The following is a 20,972-nucleotide window of genomic DNA, read 5'->3' as shown; positions in this document are numbered from 1 at the left end:
AGAGAGGTCGAGAGATTGCGAGAGTCCGCGGATGAATTGAGAACCTGCACGGCAAGAGAGATCGAGAGACCGAGAGAAAGAGCGCGTGAGAGAGAGACAAGTCCGGGAAAAGATTTTACTACTTCCTTAATACCCGGCATCCTACTTTTTACCCTCCTCCGTCAACCCGACTCGCTACCTTAGCTCTCGCCCACATCTCGAACCGACCCCGAACCTCTCCCATACCTGACTCCGTGAACGGCCGATATACACGTTTCTTCGTCACAAGGATTGGCTTGCGTTCAGTAAACCTCTGTCCGTACAAGGGTAGCAGCTACTTCTCGACATCTCCCACCGACCTCCTTCTCTTCGCACACTCGTTTAGCTCTTCAGCATCTAGTCCTTCTTTTTTGATTATTTCCCTCTTTTAACTACTCTCTTTGCGTATCTGACTACTCTGTCCTCAACACCACTCGTTACATTTCCTTACCTTATCTACCAACTTTAAACTTTGCTGGCTTCGCCTCCGATCACTCTCTACCCGGTCCATCTACACATGACCCTCGATTACATAGCTCCCCTGGAGCAGCTGCAAGTGTCTATTCACGCAAGAGAAGCCTTGTAGCACCCTTTCTGAAACGAACACGAATTCGTCCCTACCGCCGATAAACCTTTCGAAACACTCGTTACCCACCCGTCTCTTTACATCCAACACCCCGAGCCAAAATGGCCGAAACCGCGAGCAACGCCGACTCGAGCCAACAGAAACTAGGCGCCCCCAAGGATAAGAACTGCCCCTACTGCGGCCAGGCCTTTACCTCCTCCTCTCTCGGTCGACACCTCGATCTCTACATCAAGGAAAAGAACCCCAAGCCGCCAGATGGAATCCACGACGTTGACGCAATCAAGCGTCTGCGAGGAAGCATCACACGCAGACAGCCGAGAGGATCCTTGGGTGGGAGGAACGCCTCAACTCCAGCCACGACCCCTAGACCTGCCACCAAGCGAGATGCTGCGCCAGATAGTGGCGAGTCTCACAAGTCCCCAGCTCTGCCAAAGGACGGGCAATACGCCGTGGACTCTACGCTGAGCAAATATCCTTGGACTCCCTCATGGGAAGCCACTGGCGTCATGAACAACATCCCCGCCAAAAACGGCGAAGTCGGTACTTCGACCGATGGCGAGGGCAGCCAGAATGCAGGAAAGAGGCCAAGACAAGTGAGCAAGCAAGTCATGCAAAAGGCGCAGTTCGACGTCAAGCACAAGCTAGCAGATGCCATGGATACTGCTCGCGCGGCAGAGCTTGCATTACGAGAGCTTCTAAGCTCGTGGAGGGCAGCCAAGTGAGTTTCTCTGACAAACAACAGAAGTGTGAACAATTGGGGAAAGAGATATATGGTGGCTAACCCTGGCTACTCTAGGCAACAAATCGACAACAACTCCATGCCTTTCGACTTTGACCCTCTAGCTCTCGACTTTCCTGCATTAACCTTACAATGCCTCGCCTCGCCACCCACTCTCTTCTCCTCTACCCAGCATCCCACTTCCACCTCTTGGTCCGTTCAGTCACCTGGTCAAAGAGAGTACGATGCTCTGAAGGCTTTCTTCCAAGAAGAATTCAGTAACTGGAAAATCACTTGCGCAACGGCTACTACGGCAGCTATGGAAGATCTAACGTATCCTCCTCGGGATCAACCCGTCAGAGACACCCGCGAAGCAGTGAAGAAAGCGGAAAAGTCAGCAGAAAACCTCGAGAAGCAGGTGAATGAGCACCTTGGCTCGGCCTTCCAAGTTTGGTCTTCTCTGCCTATTCAGCGGCGGAACGAGGTGTGGCTCTTGGAAATGGCCAGGAGCGTTGGCAGGAAGCAAACCGAGATCGACAAGATGAAGGATGATCAGCACAGGCTACAGCAGGAGAACGCCAACCTGAAGTCTCAGATCGACCAGCTCAACCGTCTCCAACAGCCCCGAGAATTCAAGCTATTCTCGCCGGCCACGGTGCCCCTGGAGCGGCAGCTTCTCACTCACGTTTTGGAGGCAGGCATCAAGAGTGGAAGCCGCCACGTTGGACTGCGATTAGAGGACCGGCAATTGGATTTGAACGACGTTGTTGTGCGGGCAATCGAGAGGTGGAAGACGGTTATCAGCATGAACCGTGTCGCCAACACTGGCATGAATGCTCAGAGGGCACTGGACCAAGCAAACAACAGCACCCCTACGCCGACGCCGACTCCTCAGCAACAGCAGCAGCAGCAACAACAGAACCAGCAGCAAGGGCAGCAACAGCAACCGCAACAACACCAACAGATGCAAGCAGCACAACAGCAGCAGCAAATGCAACAACAGCAGGTGCAACAATTCCCGAGCCCCGAGCATCGGCAGTCGACAACGAGCGCCACTGGCCATAGCGACCCGGGTGATTCAACAGGCCCGCCCTCGATTGACGAGGCAAGCGATCAAGATGTCGATGCGGATGGGGATGCCGACGCCGACGCCGACGCTGAGATGGAGGATGATGACAGTTTTGCCGTAATGAACACGCCCACCGCGAAGCCCATGCCCCAGCAGCCGATTCAACGACAAGCCACCCTCGAGGTGCCACGGACGAGGCAGGTCCAGCAAAGGGGTGCTAGCGATGCGCGGTTCATGATGCAGAACGGGAATCCGAATGCGAATCGGCAAGCAATCAACATGAGCCGGTCAATGCCTAATATGCAAGCTACGATGCAGAGCATGCATGGTGGTGACATGGGACTGGCCATGTCACAGGTGAGGGGGGATCCAATGTATATGGATTGAGAGATTCATTACAATGAGGCTCTACGGAGGAGGGAGGTTTTCACATTCGAACTGGAGGGCAAAAAAAAAATGAAAAAGCTGTGGCCTTACAGTTCACGCCCAGCTTGTTTTTTTTTTTTCGGGCGAAAGCCCATTGTATAAGCTTACATTTACAAACGGTTGCATCTCTCCTGAGGCATATAAAGCGCATACAGAGCGTGGCCCGGAGTAGTCTTTTTTGGACATCTTTTTTTTTGGTGTTTAGTACAAAATAACCTGTCGGATGAAACAGGAAACTTCTTCATCGCCACTCTTTACGCGTCGTTCATCGTGCTTTTGCTGCCCGCGGGGCTGGTGTATTGGATTCGGCCGGAGATTCATGTCTCGCAAGGGTTCTTCGGGCCCGACGAGGTGAGTTCGTGAATGCCCGACATACCTGGTAAACCCACCAAGCTTTTTAATTGCGGCTTGACATCCGAATTCCTTCAAGACCCTCACGGCCCGGAAGCGAAGCTGCCTTCTGCGTCCTGTCAAAATTGCTTAGTGCTACCGTTACACTGGTAACATTACGGGAGGGCTATCAGGGTGGATTAAGTGATTTCCCCTTTCGAGGTCATCGCCTTTCCCGCCTCCGCGGGTGTGGTGTGGAGATGTTGTCAATGTCCAAGAAAGGATGAAGCAACTCCAATTTAACCCCCCCTTCCTCTGCCTCCCCACCTCCCCCTCCGGAGAGTGAGATGAGTAAGTGAACTGTCATTGAGATTTGGTGTGGCTGTGCCTGTCAATATTGGTGGGCTCTGGAAACCTTGAGGCTTGGGGAGGAGGGGAGGGGGTTACTTTTGTCGGAAGTTACGACGGGTACGAATACCGGGTTGCTGGTTATGGTTTTACCTACGAAACCTGGCTCTCTTTCTGCAAATGAAGGTTCTAGGTTTGTGTAATTCTGAGGGTGGTGGGGTGGGGCGGGAAGTTGTGCAGGCTTCCATGTTGTGTAAGTCGGTATATAAGGCGTATATATATCACTATCTCAACCTCGCTGCTTGAACACAATGGTCAGCACACTTGGATTATGAATCTTATGCACAGCTGACCTTCATCTTAGCCTACCTCAAGAGACCCGGGTCCTCGTCATCGGGGGAAGAGGGCATCCACCTATCTACTGGGACTGGACCTGAGAACCGTTTTGACGGGTGTGGAGTGTCCCTTCGGAGATGGTTGACTTCGTTTACACGGGGATTGCAATATCTCCCAGTGACCCAGCACCCCAAGCCCGGCACCGGCATCTAGCCTACTTCCCCCCCGCGCGGGCTCCGCTTCCTTCTCTCGCCTTCTTTCTTCCTTCCCCGGTGAGAACGGAAATGGAAGACGGAGATGGTTCTTTCATTTCGCGAGACGGTGGGAGGAGTTCTTGGGGTGTCGTTTCTCTGGACTGGATCTTTGCTGTCAACATCGTTGTCGGGTAGGTACTAAGCGTGAAGACCTCGAGGCTCGAAGTCGATGGTTGACTCCATCTCCAGTGTCACCCTTCTTGGGGACATTTCAGATCGCTGAACACTCGGTGTGTTCTAATCAACGTATAACCGAAATAAGCATGTAAATGGGCATGAGTGGGAGGGACAAAAGGAAGAGAAAGAGAAGTTGCCTCGAAAAGGCCATCGATCGCCGTCGCCATCCCGAGAGACGGGAGACCTCAGAGCGAGGAGGGGGTGGACGAGTCCCCGTTTGCCGGCAGGTAGCTGACGATGTCTTGCAGACTTGAGGTATCCGTACTTGGGGGGCTGTGTGACCGTTGACAGGCGATATAGGGGGTGGGTTGACGGCGGTTGGCTTTGATGATGTACATGGGCTACCCACTTCATGATATATATATAGATATATATCCTTCTCGACCGTGTCCCCAGCCGTGGTGCTGGGCTACCGGTGAGTAGGTGGAGGGGGTGTGCTTAGGAGGGCTACCTTGACAATGTGAGAAGGGGTTATTGGGGGCGGGGGAAGGGGGATATTTTATATGAAGGAATCGTTGTGTAAGGATTAGTACAAAGGTGTTGTTTGCTTGGCAGTTCGAGTCTACATAACTTCAAAACCTGTATGTGATGGGTCTCGGTATGTGTCTCATCTCTGGATGAAGTTGTACAGGACTAGAGCTTTTGAGAAGCAATGGCAAGTTCGGTTTTGATAATCTTGACTGAAAGACTTTCTTATACACTGTGGGGGGTAAGTGGTTATTCGATTCGACATCGTTTCCAAGGACTCAGAGTTGACTTGAAGCTCCTTGATGTAGCAGGTTCAGTCTCTTCTCCCTAAAGAAAGAGTATTCGCTCTACGACTCGTGGCTCTATGCCCCGTATTCTTCTAGCTAGATCAGTGTATGGTGCTGATTCCGCCTTGCTTTTTTTTTTTTTTTGACTTGAATGATCGATTTTGGGAGGTTTGCGGTCGAAGTGAGTTTGTTTTTAAAAGACATCATTGACGCGGGGTACGCGAGTTTTCATAGACTATGACATGCTGAGGTCTTTGTAGCTAGATCATTCTTTTTTTAGGAATTAACTATTATCTCCTATCTTTCACTAACCATGAATGCGATGCTGTGAAACTTAGATTAGCCTCTCTTAAGATAAAGTGGTCTGTGAAACTTGGATATTAGTAAAATTAACTTAAGAACGTTTGTGAGAAGTACACTATCGGAGTGTGTCAATTGGCTTCAGACTGAGCATACTCTGTACACAAAGCATCAAAATAAAGGGCGGAATACTATAGCGATGTACGCTGCTCACCACTACTACTCACGCAGCACATCGTATTCGGAGACGAATACGTTCTGCGTGACGACGTGGGTGTTTAGACGACGACCGAATCTGACTTGATAGTAGGCCCTGAGGAATTCTTTGAAGCTTCCAAAGTCCCGTGGAGATTCTGGACAGATATCCACGGTGGTTACCATAGCCAAATAGCTTATGCGTTTTTAATCACTGGGCCGCCAACAAGTGCGAGGCATCAAGAAAGCCGTAAGGTGCTCTTTAGTAATCTGTCGAGACAATTGCCAGCATCCTGTTCTAGGTGCTGTGTCAAGACTTTTTAACACTCGATGAGATAATCTTGCTGGGCTAGGCTTTTGTCAAACGGAAGGCACGTCTGAGGAAAGGGAGTACTATTTCTACGCCTCCTGAATCCCACAGAAAGGCTACGAGCTGTCATTTCCAAACTATTATTCCAGTTTCATGATTCTGTTCTTGATTTGTTGTCTATTATATTAGATTTTGAGGTACTTCGTATCGGTAAGTAGCCTTTGTGCCTCGAAGTCTTTGACTCTGTCTGGTCTTGGAGAACGGTAATGTGAAACACAAGAACAATAATAGAGGGAATACAGCAATATGTCTTGTCTACAGATGTTACTGTACTTCGTAACGATGAGCTGAGGTACTCTGTCTAGCACTTGCAGACGATCATGGCTTGGTAACTTGCGGGATGCAGCAAACTCTCACATTAGGTAAGGCTCATTGGTCTTGGTCTCCCAGAAGATATGAGCGTAAGACATTAAAGACTTACGTGTATTGCGCGGGCGCATATTCGGTCAAAGTAGCTCCTTGTGCCACGAAAGGGTGAACAGCGCAAAAGGCGTGGCGTCATTCCTCGAATGTTCAGGATCTTGATGGCCTTGCCTTAGTCCAAAACACACAACACCGGCTGTCATGTTGCTAGCTCTTCTCCACGGACAACTGGAAGTTCTAGGAATATGCTTCTCAATTATCTACTGCGTTACAAAGAAGGATACTATGAGTATCGCGCTACGAGCTGGACTGCCCTGCTGGCTTTAGTGTGACCCAGCTGGTTTTCCCAGACAGAAGAGAGAGCTCTGAACCTCTAGAAGGTCCTGTAATAGAGGAACTTTAACATGAGAGCATGTGGTCCAAAGCCTTGGGACATCACCTGCAAGGGTTACTTGGTAGATGAAACCGGCCTAGTAGAGGTTGACAGGATATGACTCCCACTGTGCGGTGACTGTAAGTATCATCTCGACGAGAAATTTGCCTCCACTTAGTAAAGAGCACATTCACAACAATGTGTGGTGATTGCCATTATGTACGGTGGAAGCAGCACCGTAGTGGAGGTTCCGAAAGGAAATGTCCAAGAGTACGTAGTACTTATTGCTACTGTCACTGGTGTTGATGAGCTGATAAAACAAAAGCGTTCTATAATGTGTGGAGGCTTGGAAGTCAAAGTCAAACTCATATACGACTGATAAAGTGACCTTCTAGACCACCCTCACAAGATTTTCTTTCAAGGGCTCTCCTCGCTTTCGACATAAAGCCAGACCATCAGTTGATTACGGTGTACTTACACCTCATTGCTGCGGGTGCTTTCAAACCGTCCGAGGGAATTCGCGACAGAGGAGCAACACGAAGAACCATGGGAGCCTGAATATCAGGCTAAACTGCCTCGACGATAAATGTAGCAATTCGTGCTTTTCAAGATACTCATGAAGTAAAGTGAAAGGAAGAAAGTTCCAGTTTCCCAGAAGATGGACGACGTTGGTTGGAAGTGTATAAGCGTACCTTGGTGCTGCAGGGACTACCCCCGCGATCAAGGAACCCCGGACGGTACGTACCGGGCACCTCTTTAACCCACAGACGCGCTACAGCACGTCAATCGCGTCTCCCACTTCACTTCCACGAAATTTCCCATCCTTGAAGCTGGTGAAGCTCAGAATCCACGTTCGACCAACGAAAGCAATCACTCCGTCCGCATCCAACGCTCTATACATAAATACAACTCGAACAAGCAGACGCAGCGACATCGACCAGCCAGCGCCCTGAACAAAGATGCCCGTACTAAGTCGCAGAGGCCAACGCCGCCCAGAAAGACGTATCGCCGACGACGAAGACGATGACTCTGGTCCCCAGAATCCCCTCCCAGAATACGAACCCCTCTCCTGCCCACTCTCAGCGGAAGCGAAGCGCGCCATCGCAGATCTCTCCAACAGCCGCGATGTTCATCGCTACGAAAACCACCTGAAAGCCTCGATACGACATCTCGGTTTCTCCGTTGTCGGCATCAACGACGCCGTCCGCACACGGCACGAGGCCCTCGCCCGCTTCGCCGAAAAGCGCGCCGAGTCGCAATCGCAGGGTGCGGATAGCAAGACGGACAGTCTCGACAGCCAGGAAAAGTCCCAGCGCGAGCTCGACGTTGAAGCACATACAGCCGCGCTGGACGACGAGGTACCCCGCCTGACGGCCGAGGCCGAGGCTGCGCTGCGCGATCTGATTGACAGGCAGACGGAGCTCCTTGACGAAAAGGCTGCGCTCGCGGACACGGTCAACTACTTCCAGACGCTCCCCGAGCAGGCGCCCCTCCAACGCGGCGGGCGCACACGAGCGGAGGCCAACGGTCGCGGCGGCGACGCAGATGAGGACGACAACGACGCAGCGGACGAGAGCGTGCTCCCGCCGCCGCCAGAGTACTCCGTCATCGACATACTACGCCAGCAGCGCGCCGACAAGCTGACAGAGTACGAGCGCATGACGGCCTATCAGCGCTACGCCGTCAATAACGACTACGCCGCCTTCAAGAAGCTGTGGCACGATGCCGCGCACGGCGACGCTGAGGTTTCCCTACCTAATGCGAAGCGTTGGTTCGACGATGCCGGAAACCCCGTCATGCCTACCGTATCCCGAAGAGGCGGCAGTGGTGATGGCGAATCAGCCGCGGCAGCTGCGGGGGGTGCGGAGGCAGACGACAGCGACGACGACCTCGTTATTGCTGGAGAGAACAGGGAGTACAGGTGCCCGCTGTCCATGCAACTGTTCAAGGACCCCGTCAGCAGCAGCGCGTGCAGCCACACGTTTGAAAAGGCGGCGATTACAGAGTTCCTGCGTAGGTCGCCGGGTCATCGCGCGCAGTGTCCCGTGGCTGGTTGTTCCAAGGTACGTCTTGTTTTTCAAGTCTCGATGAAGACGTGCCCTCCCAATTTTTAGGAAATGCCTTTCAGTCACTAACGCAGAATAACATAGGAAATCGCTCTCAACGACTTTTTTGACGATCCAGTTATCCTGCGCAAGATGAAGCGGGCTCTGGAGCAGCAACGCCGTCGGGAGGAGGAGGAAGAAGAGCGAGAGGGTGAAGAGTCGGACGGGAACGGAGATGGTGACGAGCCGCGGGTGGTCAAGCGGGAGGGGGGCCGTTCAGCAGGAAGGAAGAAGCGCAAGGTGGAGGAAATTGTTGATGATGACGATGAGGAGTAAGGCGTGTGCCGATGTGCAGAGATTGGCTTTTCTGAGATGCGTCTGCTCAGAGCCATAGAGAGACGGGAAATGAAGTGATGATACCCCCCAAAAATTCAAATAATGAGATGAAAATTCTCATCAACGATGAGCCTGCTGAGCTGATTGCAATGCTTTATGATTATATACGTTTTGTAGAAAAAAAGCCATGTTTTTACTCCTTGCCATGCATGTTGTCAGAAATTATGCCACTCAAAAGTGCAAAATCATCTCTATCCTCCCATTTCTCAGTCCACACACTCTCGAGGGTTATGTGACGCCCAGTGAGGGAAAACCTCACGCCCTTTACGCAGTCCCATCACAAGCCCTCGCCAGCGCGACGCCGGCCCCCAGCAGCGAGCTCTCCTTCGCCGGCACGAGCTCGACGCTCCTGTCGCCCCTGTTGACCAGCGCGTCGACGTACGACTGGCACATTGCCAGATAGCCCGGGTAGCACTCGATGACGCTGCCGTTGTAGGCTACCATCGTTCGGGGCAGGGATGTTTCCTTTTCTATTCTCTGGTGAAGAAGGTCCGCGTCCTCGCCCTCTGCGGAATCCTGATTCGTCGACGCCGTCCGGTTTGCGTTGGCCTCCTTTTCTTCGGCTAGAGACTCGAGACGGAGGGACCATACGGCATGTAGGCACGCTGCGATGATGGCGGCTGACCTCCTTGAGACGAAGGAGGCTAGGCTGCGGAGGGCGGCGAGGTCTGATGGTGTGGGAGTGTGAGATGAGGGATGTTGGGTGATGAAGAGGTCGATAGATGATGAGAGTGATGGTGACGTATCTCTGTCATTATGGTTAGCAAAATATTCGTCAAAAAGGGTGGATGTGAGGAAGTCAAGCTTACCCTTCAATGGTAGATATCGTCTCAGACTTCAAAGAGTACGGCTCATCAAGAGACTTGGGTACCACGCCGCCAAATACCCCCGTCGTCCGAATCGCCTCAATCAACGCAAACCGCACCACCTCGCCGAGATAGTACCCGCTCACCATCTGCTCCAAGGGCTGGAAATCGGGCCTCGGGTGCCCCTGCTTCAACAGCCCGTCCCAGCGTGTGACGCTGAGGACGCCCCCGCCGCCAAACATGCCGAGCTCCGTGTTGACGATGACGTCGCGCGCCTCGCTCCACCACTCCCGCGGGCGGTCCCCGAATTTCGGCTTGCCGATCAGCGAGACGGGGAGGTAGGCGGCGATGTTGACGCCGGTGCCGAGGATGAGGCCGAAGCGGGTGGCCGGGTGGACGTAGGCTTGGGAGAGCAGGGTGGCGCCGCCGTCGTTGAGGATGACGCGCAGCCGGGTGCCTCTCAGGCCCCTAGCTGCGCAGGCGGTCTCGATGACCTCGCCGAGGTCTTGGCCCATGAGGCCTTCGGCGGCGAGGAAGCCCTTGCCCATGCCGTGGATGCGGCCGCCTTTTAGTGATGTTTGCCTTTTGTGAAGACGATTAGTTCTCGCCCGGTTGAATTAAATCGTTCCCTAGCAACAAGGACTGAACTTACTCAATGGGAAAGCTCCATGCCAGGGCCATGGGCATGGGCCGTGAAGGGTCCTGGCCGTCCTGTGACACCATGTCCCATATCCTCTCGGCCATCCAGTCGAAGAAGGCCATGCCCTCCAAGCTCCTAATGTCGTTGTCGATCTTGAACGAACTCATCCGCACAATCTCGCTCTCCCGGCCCACGGCGTCACGACCCCGCAGCTCGACCAGCGCGATACGCAGCGTCGATCCCCCCACGTCCACCGCCAGGTACTGACCGACCTCGTGCCCGCCGGGGAGCTGGTGGTTGTACGAAGGGAGCATACACGCCATGCTCGTCTGCAACTTGTCTCTGAACTGCGCCTTTAGGGCGTTGGATAACTCGAGAAGGCCATCGTTGTCCAGCAAGGGCCCCAGGAGGAGGTGCTCGGCCTCCTTTAGGTATTCCTCGATACTTTGGCCTGAGGGCGTCGTTGTTCCCGATGTGCTGCAACAATCCACCTTTGAAGTTGTCGGTTTCCCTGAGACGGTTTGTGGCGTGAGCCAGAAGGCTAGGAGGGCTTGGATCAACGATTTGCCCCGGAGTAGCTGCTTGACGACGGCGGCCAGGAAAGACTTTGGAAACGTGGCCATGGCAGGAGGTGAAATTGGCTGCATGACATTAAGAGACTTTTGTTTATGAAACGGAGAAAGTCACAATCGGGTGCCGGATCATCTAGCTGACGAGGTATCGGATTGTAAATAAACGGAATCGGGCACGAGCCATGTCCCCCGGAGACAGGCCGATGAGATGGAGTGAAGCGAGTGAGATGGTAAGAGTGAGAGTGAGAAAGAACGAGGAAGAGTGTGAGAGGTAAGGTAGTGGAGGGTTGCAAAGATGTCTGATCGAACGTTTGAACGAACTCCACGGCGGAACGGTAGACGGACTGGTAGCGGATCGACAGGCACAACCCGAGAGGGTGACTGGCGCACCGCACGGAGGGCAGAATAACAACAGAGAATGGAACCTGCCGGTCCCCTCCCCTCGCTCTACTGCTCGGGTTGGCGGTGGAAGCCCAGAGACGTCGTATCCAACAAGAACGACAGTGGATGAACAATAACGACGAAGTGGGGAGGGGGTAGTCGGGAGAGAGAAGGGCGATGGCGACACCGGCCAGCAACCAATGGGTCACTGAACAGAAGACCGGTCGGTGTCTTGGTGTCTTGGATTAGAGGCAAGGTAGTGAGTGAGTGGGCAAGGTTAGAAGCGGGAATGAGCGAGGATTGTCTTCTAGGTTGTCTTCAACGTCGCACAGGCGATGGGGCGACACGCGGTAATCCTAAGGGCTGGTTCATCTGCTCTAGCTCAGTCCAGGCTCGATGCTCCAACCCACTTCCTTCACTTGGGGGCCGAAAGCTCGTGTTGATGGATGGATGGACGCGGGAAGGGGTAAGTGCCCGCGTTGCCTCGTAGTTGGTTGAGAAGGTTTATTGGGGATTGCAGGGGGTAGAGTGAGAGGATGCGTGAGAGAGACAAGAGAGTGTGAGTATGAGAGGAATGGAACCTAAGCTTAACCGGTAGATGAGAGATGAGCGCATGCAACGATGAAAGAGTACCGTATAGCAGGGAAAGGATAGAGACTTCTCAGAGCCTATAGGTACGCTGTGAGCCTGAGACAACAGCCACAGGTGGCACTTGGATAGAAGCAACCTAAACCAGGAGAGACGAAATGCTGAGCCGAAGCATTGGGACTCGCTGGCAGACGCCAGGAATTGGTAGCTCAATGGACCTCTCACTGAGCTTAAGCTAAGCACTGAAGCTAGATAGGTGTCTGCTAGACAAGACGCGACGGGCACTGTCTGACAATTGTGGTTCAGCTTGTTGACTGTGGACATTACTGCACAGTAGGTGATGTGCAAGATGGGATGGAGGAGGAGAATTGCCCCCTCCAGTTGTAACGTTGCTTTTTGATAGTTGCGAAAGCTGTGAGTGTGTTTAGTAGACGGTGTGGTGTGGCTGACCAAGATCAGATGAAAACGGACAGCGACTCCGGCGCTTTCGGAGCCCAAGGAAGGGTCGATCCCCCCACTCTCTCACCTTGTCCAAATTGTCAAGATCCACTACCAAAGTTACATGCAACAACCAACACCTCCAACACTCCACGACTCCATGCTGGGTACTCCATACACAACCTTACCATCAAGCTTCCATCTTTGACGATACCAGCCGCGCCGTTGCAGTGACACGTTCTCCTCTACCGGCCCTGCATGGTTGCCTCTATCAATCTCAACCGGCCTCTTGTCTCATCCAATGGACCAATCCTTCTCATCATCAATGCCGAGGCCTCCACCGCGGCACCGCGTCTCATAGCAATCCGGTACATAATTGACCAACGACTGAGCCGCCGTTGACCTTTCAAGCTCGAACCATCCACGATACCGTACGAGCGGTCCCCATCAATTATGTATTCATCCTTCTATACCTTATGTTTCATGAGCAGTCTACACTAAAGTAGCCGGCCGGCGGCAACCATGCCCGTTACGTTAGATCGCTCGCTTCAGTCCCCACGTATCAGTTGCATGCAAAGCACAGCATCCTCCAGACGTACACTAGGCCATCCGTCCACCCCTGCTGGCATGCAGTGACATGCAATCAATCGTCAGCCGCTGGGTCGCAGAAAGTCCAGGGCCCCCAAAGAGCCAAGGAGGGGAGACCCGAGTTCACGGACGCCGGCCGTGTCAACGACAAGCGACCGCCATCGCCACCCCGTGCGCGCCGGTATCGAAACATCCACACAGTAGAAGCTTCAGAAAGCAGCTATTCCAAGCTTGGGCCCCTCCCCATGCTAGGTGCTGGGGAGTCATTGAACCCGACCACATGGCTCCTTTAACACCACCATCGCCCCGCCTGGGAAAACAGGAACATGCCCGACCCTGGCCCGGCAAACCCGGGGAAGCTCGGCTCAACTCGAGTCTAAATCGTGAATGACGATATGCTATCTGAGAAAATACGGCCTGCCTGCAACAAGACGATCACAAAAGGTACTGCCCATCACCAGACTCCTCATAAGCCTAATTCTCATTCGTAGAACCGCGCTGATGACCACGTCAAAACCATGACCTGTTGGTACACCATCTCCGCTGTTCATGAGTCGAGAGCGCTTCGACATCCAATCCTTTTGGAAAGAGAAACTCGGCCGATAAAAAAAAACCTGTCACGGGCAACGTTGATAATGTAATGTACACTACAATTTGTTCCCTCCCCGCCGGCCCGGTTGGTGGTGGGACTCTGTTCCTCAAACATGGCCGATAGCAGTGACGTTCCATCCCCCTCCACCACACAAACGGGGTTGAGGTGGGAAAATCATCAGCATACTTTGGGGCTTGTTGCCGCAAAAGTCTGTGATGTCAGGCTTCTTGCGACGAGACGGGCCCCGGGGAGGGGAGAACCCCCTCGAAGGAGGGGCGTGGGCGAACCGCAAAGACTTTTTGGTCTGTCCACCTGGGTGTAATTGCTCCCTCATAAGCAGAGGCACCTTTCATCTTGCCCCCCCTTCGTATCTATCTTTCCTCTCTGTTCTCACAATACGGAAGCTGAAGATACCCGAGAGTGTCCTACTACCATCTTGCCCTTGTATCCATCTCTGCCCTATACCTTATACCTCCTCGTATCATACCGTATCGTTGTACCTTTCCATATCCGTATAAACACTTCCACCCCCACGATGAGGCTGATTATCCGCGACGATGCCGAGGCCGCCAGCGCCTACGTAGCCAACTACGTCGTTGACCGCATCAAGCACTTCAACCCTACCCCGGCGCATCCCTTCGTCCTTGGCTTGCCCACGGGAAGCAGTCCCCTCGGTGTGTACAAGATCCTTGTTCAGAAGTACAAGGCTGGAGAGGTAGGACCGCGTCTCTCAACTAACATCATCATCAAGCGTCTTGGTCACTAACAATATGTGTACTCATAGATCTCTTTTGAAAATGTCATCACCTTCAACATGGTACGTGGACATCTCATAACAACAATGTCACCTCCATGGGCCTCATCTAACACAACCCCAGGACGAATACGTCGGCATCCCCCGCGACCACCCAGAATCATACCACTCCTTCATGTGGAAGCACCTCTTCTCCCACGTAAACATCCACCCCCAAAACGTAAACATTCTCAACGGCCAAAACCCAAACCTTGAAGCAGAGTGCGTCGCCTACGAGTCCAAAATCAAGGCCGTCGGTGGCATTGATCTCTTCCTCGCGGGCATCGGCGAGGACGGCCACATCGCCTTCAACGAACCGGGTTCCTCCCTCGCCTCCCGCACCCGCGTTAAGACGCTCGCCTACGACACCATCCTCGCCAACTCGCGCTTCTTCGGCAACGACGTCGACCAGGTCCCGCGCCTAGCCCTCACCGTCGGCGTCCAGACCGTGCTTGAGGCGCGCGAGGTCGTGGCGATTATCTTGGGCGCGAAGAAGGCGCTTGCGCTGCAGAGGTGTATCGAGCAGGGCGTGAACCACATGTGGACGCTGTCGAGTCTGCAGCTGCACCCTCACCCCATGATAGTCGTAGATGAGGATGCGACGCTCGAGCTGCAAGTCAAAACTGTCAAGGTAAGACTCCGAGGAAACCAAAGAGGGAAATCTGGATGGCTAACACAATATCCCAGTACTTCAAGTCCATCGAAAAAGTAGCCCGCGAACAAGGCTTCGAACAAATCCTCCCCTCCAAAATCCGCACCGGCCCATCCCCTCCCCCGATCCCAATAACCCGCATCGACGAGGTCGACACGCCCACCATCCTCCACCCGCAGCCCACAACCTCGCGCCTGCTCCGCGCCTCCCCGGCGACGGAGTACCCAGTCCGCTCGCGTTCCACGTCCCCGGACATCGAGCTCGTCTTCGAGAGCATGGCCTCCCGCACAAAGACCCCCTCGGAGCAGCAGCTCCGCGCCGTGACGCCCGATTTGGTGACGGACCGGATGGCGGAGCGGATTCCGGGGGTCCCTGCTGCGGTTACGGGGCGGTTGACGCCGAACCCGGAGAAGCAGCAGACGACCTCGATCAGTAGGTCTGCTACGCCGGAGCTGGTTCCTGATCGTATGGCGTCGAGGATCCCTGAGCCTGCGCTCGCGAGGCGGCTGACGCCGAATCCGGAGCAGCAGATGATGTCTAGGGTTAATGCCGTTGGTGCTTGAGATAGACGGAGATCAGCTTTTCTTCTTTCGTCTTTCTTTTCTTTTCTATTCAATCTGAGATTTTTGTAGGCATATTGATATCTTTTTACACTCGCTAGATGCCATTTGAAGACGCATTGCGGTAGGAAAGGAGAAGATTTTTTTGATTTTTTTTTGGAGTATGAAGAAGGCCTAAACAGAATGTAGCATAGTAGACCACGGCCAAATAAAGGGAAGGAAAAAAAGATATAACACTTCATGAGACTTAGATTTATGACTTCGGTAGTATGGAAAGAGGAAACTTTCGTATAAGGAAGTAAACAACTCCTGAGATGGGGGTTGACGTCCACTTGGATGGTGCATTAGGGATCTGAGAAAGAGCAGGGCTCGTCTTCTTGTTGGACTCAGAAACTTGAAGAATTGACGTTGAAAGAAAAAATATTTCGAGAAACTTTCATACAGTATCGTACTGTACAGCATCCTTGGGAGTTGTGATGTGTTAAGTACTGTATTGCACGCAATACGACGAACGGAAACTCGACCTTCAGAAAAGAAGCTGGACCGACTATAATCATCGTTCTGTATTTGAGTCTCTGTCACCTACAACTCGGGTATAACCGCATCAGACCTAATTTGCCATTTAACCGCCCGCCCCTCTCCCCAACCATTCTCTGCCATCCCGGTAGAATGGCAGTTCCATGTAATAATTACCGTATAATACACAACCAAAAATGGAGGAAACCAAACAGAGAAATGGGTAAAAACAAAAAGAACGAACACAAATGCGGCTTTCGTCAATTCGTATCAGATATGCTCCCATATATAAAACCCTACGATTCGGCGGTAAAGTATCTCTTTGCCTTGCTCCGGAGCTGCTGTGCCTTGATTTCCGGCGGTACAATGGTGTGGTGGACTACGTGGGGGCGATAGATTGCCTCGACTGGCGGCATCCTGTTTGACATGTTAGCACGTGCAGTGCTACTGAACTCGAAAGTTCCTTACCAGTCGTCGACGCTAAGCGGAAAGTATTCGTATAGTAGATCGTCCTCTTCCTTGGGACTCTGGCTCGGGTTGTGGCCCGCAGCCGCCGTCGATTTGGTGAACTGCGGGCTCTGCACGTCCGAATTTGACCTATTCGGACTCCTCTCATCTTCTGAAAGCGATAGGTTGATCGGGCCGGAAATGGCACCGCGCGGAGCCGAGATGGATGCCGATGCCCTGCCCAGGCTTCTCGAGGGTTCTGTAGACCATGCCGGTATGGGTGGTCTGTTGATACCCGGTGACATGGCGAGCTTCTTCGCTGGCGGCTGACCCCCGCTCGACTCACGATATAGTTGCGGCGGCGCCCAGTCTGCTGGTTGTTGGACGTTTCCAACATTTTGATATTTGGGTATCGGCGTAGGAATGCCACTGTTGCCGCCATTCTCCTTCTGAGGCGTCGCAGCGGTAGCGTCGCTGTTGCTCCTCCCGCCAACCTTCTTATCTCCACCTGTCAGGGGAATGTCCTTCCGGCTGTCGAAATTCCTCGGGCTGCGGCCTCTGACGATGACGGGGCCGGAGTGGGTTTCGGCAATCTTGATGTAGTCGCCCGACTGTAGCTTGCCGACCAAGCTGATTTCCACAATGTAGTGTTGCTGAAGGCCCTTCCTCCGTCCGTTATTCGCCGTTGCGTGCTTGAACTGTAGCCTCTTCCACGATAACGGCAGGGAAATCCGGTTTGCGTCCACCTCTTGCCCGTTGGCCAGGTCCAAGACAATGTTGGGCGGTCCGCCGTTGGACTTGGGTTCTTCGGCGCCTATGGGATGCGCGCTCTTCCAGGGTATTGATATGATTTCTGTGACCTTGCCCTCGATGGACTCGATGGCGGTTATGGAGGCAGACAGCTCGAATATGGGCATCTGTCGGCCCTGCTCGTCCACCACGTGGGTAATGTGTCGCGGTATGGTTACCTGGCCAGAGCACTGCCACAGGTTTCGCCGGTAGCACGTCAGCTCGAGGGGCCGGCCGCTGTTCTCGGCGCCAAAGACGTCCTCGGCGACGAAGAACATGCCGTACAGCTCGGCCGTCATGCTGGGTTCTACATGTTGGCCCGTACCGTCCAAGAGCGTCGCCTTCAGCGTCGGGGCCGAAAAGCCGAGCAACTTATTATCTAGCTCCTGCGTGGGCGAGTCTTGGTTGAAGTCTTCGGGAGCGGGTGGTGCTTCGTATTGGCGATTTGAGTATGCAAAGGGGTCTTCGAAGCCTGTGGCGGAGAAGTCTTCGAAGCCGTAGGTGGGCGTGAAGGGTAACGTGGGGAAAGTGCCATTGACAGTATCTCTGCAGGAGAGGAGGCGAGACGTGTGTTAGCCAAATTGACTTTCGTCTCATGGTTGCGATCGGGTGCCGGCGAGACGGGAGGAGCTGACTTCGCTGCGTCTTACCAGCCTCGCCAAGTGCCGAATGAGGACGGGAAGAGCACTTACAGCAGTGAATCGTCAAAAATGGAAGAGTCTATGCCATCGACCACGGCGCTATTGAGGCTCATGCCGTCGCCGGGCGTCGCGCCGGACGACAATGAATGGAACGCAGCCATAGCATGGTAGTAGGACTTGTGTAGCGAGCGCCGTGCCGACGATGCGCGCAGCTACGTACGCCTGGCTGGGTGGGGGAGGTTGTCTGGGGGTTTCGCTGCCCTGGTCTAAGGTAGTGTCGAGTACTGCCGGATGGAGAGTTTCTAGAAAAAAGAGCTCTGTCGATTCGAGCAAAAGGATTGCCCGCGACCACTGGGACAAAGACAAACAAGTCAAGGGACGGGGGGGTGGTTGGCGCTGGTGGCCTACATTAACGAGTGTCAATGGGAAATACAAAAGCGGAGGGCTCTCTCCAAGGCTTCGGCTTCTGGAGAGAGAGAAGGCGTGGAGTCGAAGCGCGCGAGAAAGAGGGAAGGAGAGCACCTGCGCAGTGTCCACCCCTATCAGAACACCCGTGTACCGTCATTGGCTGGCTATTATCGCACTGTGGAGGCAGGGAATTAAAGTCACGGCACCAAGATGCGGGGAGCTTCAAGGATGCCTCTGCGGGCTGTTACGCACTCTGTACAGTACCGTAAGCGAGTAATTCAATGGGCCGATGGTTCCCGCAACACAGTTCTTGTCACTGTACAGAAGCACTTTACTCTTTCTCTCACTCATCAACCTACAATCAACCTCGTTTATCATCATTAAGAAATCTTGTAATTTATGGCCGAACATCGGCGTCTACCTAATTCACTTGGGTGTTGTGCAACCATCCTCTAGCACACAATCAACCAAACTCTGGCGAGGACTAAGCGAAGCCCCCTCTACTAAGGCACTTGGTGTTACCAGTAACCATCCCCAGCCATCTTGGAAACTTTATCTGCGCATCCACTTACACCCTCAAGTTCGGATGACAGTTCTATGAGTATACAGTCTATTGTAGGGCTCGACCCTGTCCTTCTCTCTTCTCTTGCCATCTTTCTTCCCTGTCTTCGTACGTATCTCCAGATTTTTGACTCGTGTATTTCCCTACAATTCGTCATTCTATGGCGTAATCGGCGATTGATCGTCCTTTCTGCTCGACACCAACGCCCCAGACTTCCAAACCTCGTCTACCACCAACTGCGTGGCGCCCTCTCTGGTCTCTTCAGAGAAGATAACCAAGTCGGCATCCGCCCCGTCTTCCAATGACCCCTTGACGCCTTGAAGACCGAGCATCGCCGCGGGCGTTGCCGTGACGGCCTTCAATGCCTTGGGAATCCCTGTACCAGACCACCGAAGGAAGTTGTTGACGCATTCCATCAGTGTGACGGCACTATCGAGCTGTTAGTTCCGTATCTGTCAAAGACGTCGCCTCGAACCATTGATGTGTCTCTCTCACCTTCCAGCAATCGTATCGGTGCCCTCCAGCAACAGCGTAGAGCCAACCTTGATGATGTTATTCACATCTTGTCCATTGACCCACTGATACGACCCATCGGCAAGGCCCATCATATGCATAGCGTCCGTCACCAAAATAAATCCATCAGGATGCGCATTGAACGCAATCTTGATCGTCGTCGGATGAAGATGGATACCGTCAGAGATGATACCAAAATACGGCCGCGCCAAGCTCTCCGCCAGCCCCAGCACCCCAAATACGCCCGGGTTGCGGTGGTGAAGGGGGCGCATGGCGTTGAACAAGTGCGTAATCATCGTCGCACCCGCTGCCACGGCGGCCGACGCGTCCTCGTACGTCGCCTCCGAGTGGCCGATGGAGTAGATGATGCCCCGTTCCCGCAGCTCAGGGATAATCTTGGTCATGTTGCCCCGCTCCGGCGCCGCCGTGATCATCTTAATCGGAATGACGCCGCCGTTGGCCGCGCTGGGCTCGATGTTGTCGGCGCCGTAGCATCGGACCAGGTCGTCAAAGGTCTCTGCCTGCTGCAGGACGTCGACGTTGTGAATGCCGTTCTTGGTGGGGTTCAGGAACGGGCCCTCTACGTGCGCGCCGAGCGATTCGGCTCCGTCGTGGGCTGCTTGTAAGCCTCCTGATGCTCCAAGATAAGGCAAGGCCTGCATATTTAAAGCACTTAGCATCCACGTCAATTATCATGTAGATGATGTCTCACTCACCCCTTGATAGAGCTCTGGCTTTTGGCTAGTGAGTGTCGGAACGTAGGACGTAACGCCCGTAGACACGAGTTTCCTGTTCAACTCCCGGACCTTTTTGCCGTATTGCGTCATGTCCTCGAGCAGCGTGGAAAAGTTGAAGCCGAAGGCGCCGTTGAGCTGGCAGTCAATCATGCCGGCCGACACGATGCGGCCGCCCAAGTTGATGGTCTCATCCGGGAGGCAGAGGTCGTCGAAGAAGGCGGCCTGGCTGTGGATGATCTTGCCCGTGACGGAGCTGACCCAGATGTCTTCTGATACGAGAGCGTCGCCCTTTACGAGACGGCAGTTTGTGAATTTCGTGATGCCATTCTTTGGCGTCTTTGGGATGGCGATGGGCATTATGGGGTGTTGTACGTGTTCGTGTAGGTATGTGTGTATCTTAGACTGGGTGGTGAGGGATGAGGTTGAAGTTAAGGTTTAGGTGCTTCCGGATTGGTGGAGGGTTGACTTTGGGTTGCACTTCAGTAACGACGCCATGAACAAAAGAAAATGCGAAACAGAGCGGCTTTGAAGGACTGATTCGAGTATTATTCACCAGCAACAGCCAGGTGCGCTTGCTTACTTTTGCTGGAGACCGGCGGCGGCGAATTCACCATTGGGGGGGACCGGCATGGCCCGGCCTACGTGGAAAGTCTCATGGTCGTCCAAAGTGTTGGACACATCGTCATGGCC

The 20,972-nt window shown here is 53.6% G+C and overlaps 7 protein-coding genes across 7 annotated transcripts; 3 read left to right on the top strand and 4 right to left on the bottom strand.

Moving 5' to 3' along the window:
• Positions 1 to 705: 705 nt before the first annotated feature.
• On the top strand, positions 706 to 2,778 carry CPAR01_12543 (uncharacterized protein; the record flags this gene model as incomplete). Its single annotated transcript, XM_060496799.1, has 2 exons — positions 706 to 1,322; positions 1,401 to 2,778. 2 exons carry the CDS (start codon positions 706 to 708, stop codon positions 2,776 to 2,778), a joined length of 1,995 nt encoding a protein of 664 aa, XP_060344332.1.
• A 3,224-nt stretch (positions 2,779 to 6,002) lies between these two features.
• Positions 6,003 to 6,384, bottom strand: CPAR01_12542 (uncharacterized protein; the record flags this gene model as incomplete). Its single annotated transcript, XM_060496798.1, has 2 exons — positions 6,003 to 6,137; positions 6,304 to 6,384. 2 exons carry the CDS (start codon positions 6,382 to 6,384, stop codon positions 6,003 to 6,005), a joined length of 216 nt encoding a protein of 71 aa, XP_060344331.1.
• A 1,193-nt stretch (positions 6,385 to 7,577) lies between these two features.
• Positions 7,578 to 8,999, top strand: CPAR01_12541 (uncharacterized protein; the record flags this gene model as incomplete). The annotated part of the gene is made up of 2 exons (XM_060496797.1): positions 7,578 to 8,681; positions 8,769 to 8,999. The coding sequence occupies 2 exons, from the start codon at positions 7,578 to 7,580 to the stop codon at positions 8,997 to 8,999; spliced, it is 1,335 nt and encodes a 444-aa protein (XP_060344330.1).
• A 324-nt stretch (positions 9,000 to 9,323) lies between these two features.
• CPAR01_12540 (hexokinase) lies at positions 9,324 to 11,152 on the bottom strand (the record flags this gene model as incomplete). Its single annotated transcript, XM_060496796.1, has 3 exons — positions 9,324 to 9,807; positions 9,869 to 10,447; positions 10,518 to 11,152. 3 exons carry the CDS (start codon positions 11,150 to 11,152, stop codon positions 9,324 to 9,326), a joined length of 1,698 nt encoding a protein of 565 aa, XP_060344329.1.
• Positions 11,153 to 14,199: 3,047 nt separating this feature from the next.
• On the top strand, positions 14,200 to 15,672 carry CPAR01_12539 (glucosamine-6-phosphate isomerase; the record flags this gene model as incomplete). Its single annotated transcript, XM_060496795.1, has 4 exons — positions 14,200 to 14,379; positions 14,449 to 14,481; positions 14,543 to 15,088; positions 15,145 to 15,672. 4 exons carry the CDS (start codon positions 14,200 to 14,202, stop codon positions 15,670 to 15,672), a joined length of 1,287 nt encoding a protein of 428 aa, XP_060344328.1.
• An 809-nt stretch (positions 15,673 to 16,481) lies between these two features.
• CPAR01_12538 (NDT80/PhoG like DNA-binding protein) lies at positions 16,482 to 18,223 on the bottom strand (the record flags this gene model as incomplete). The annotated part of the gene is made up of 3 exons (XM_060496794.1): positions 16,482 to 16,602; positions 16,654 to 17,967; positions 18,114 to 18,223. 3 exons carry the CDS (start codon positions 18,221 to 18,223, stop codon positions 16,482 to 16,484), a joined length of 1,545 nt encoding a protein of 514 aa, XP_060344327.1.
• Positions 18,224 to 19,190: 967 nt separating this feature from the next.
• Positions 19,191 to 20,639, bottom strand: CPAR01_12537 (N-acetylglucosamine-6-phosphate deacetylase; the record flags this gene model as incomplete). Its single annotated transcript, XM_060496793.1, has 3 exons — positions 19,191 to 19,461; positions 19,528 to 20,201; positions 20,262 to 20,639. The coding sequence occupies 3 exons, from the start codon at positions 20,637 to 20,639 to the stop codon at positions 19,191 to 19,193; spliced, it is 1,323 nt and encodes a 440-aa protein (XP_060344326.1).
• Positions 20,640 to 20,972: the final 333 nt, after the last annotated feature.

This window comes from Colletotrichum paranaense (genome assembly GCF_030867605.1).
Source record: "Colletotrichum paranaense strain IMI 384185 chromosome Unknown Scaffold_11.1, whole genome shotgun sequence".
Taxonomy (NCBI): domain Eukaryota; kingdom Fungi; phylum Ascomycota; class Sordariomycetes; order Glomerellales; family Glomerellaceae; genus Colletotrichum; species Colletotrichum paranaense.
Note: the sequence above shows the minus strand (reverse complement) of the source record. Positions and strands in the feature narration are given on the sequence as shown.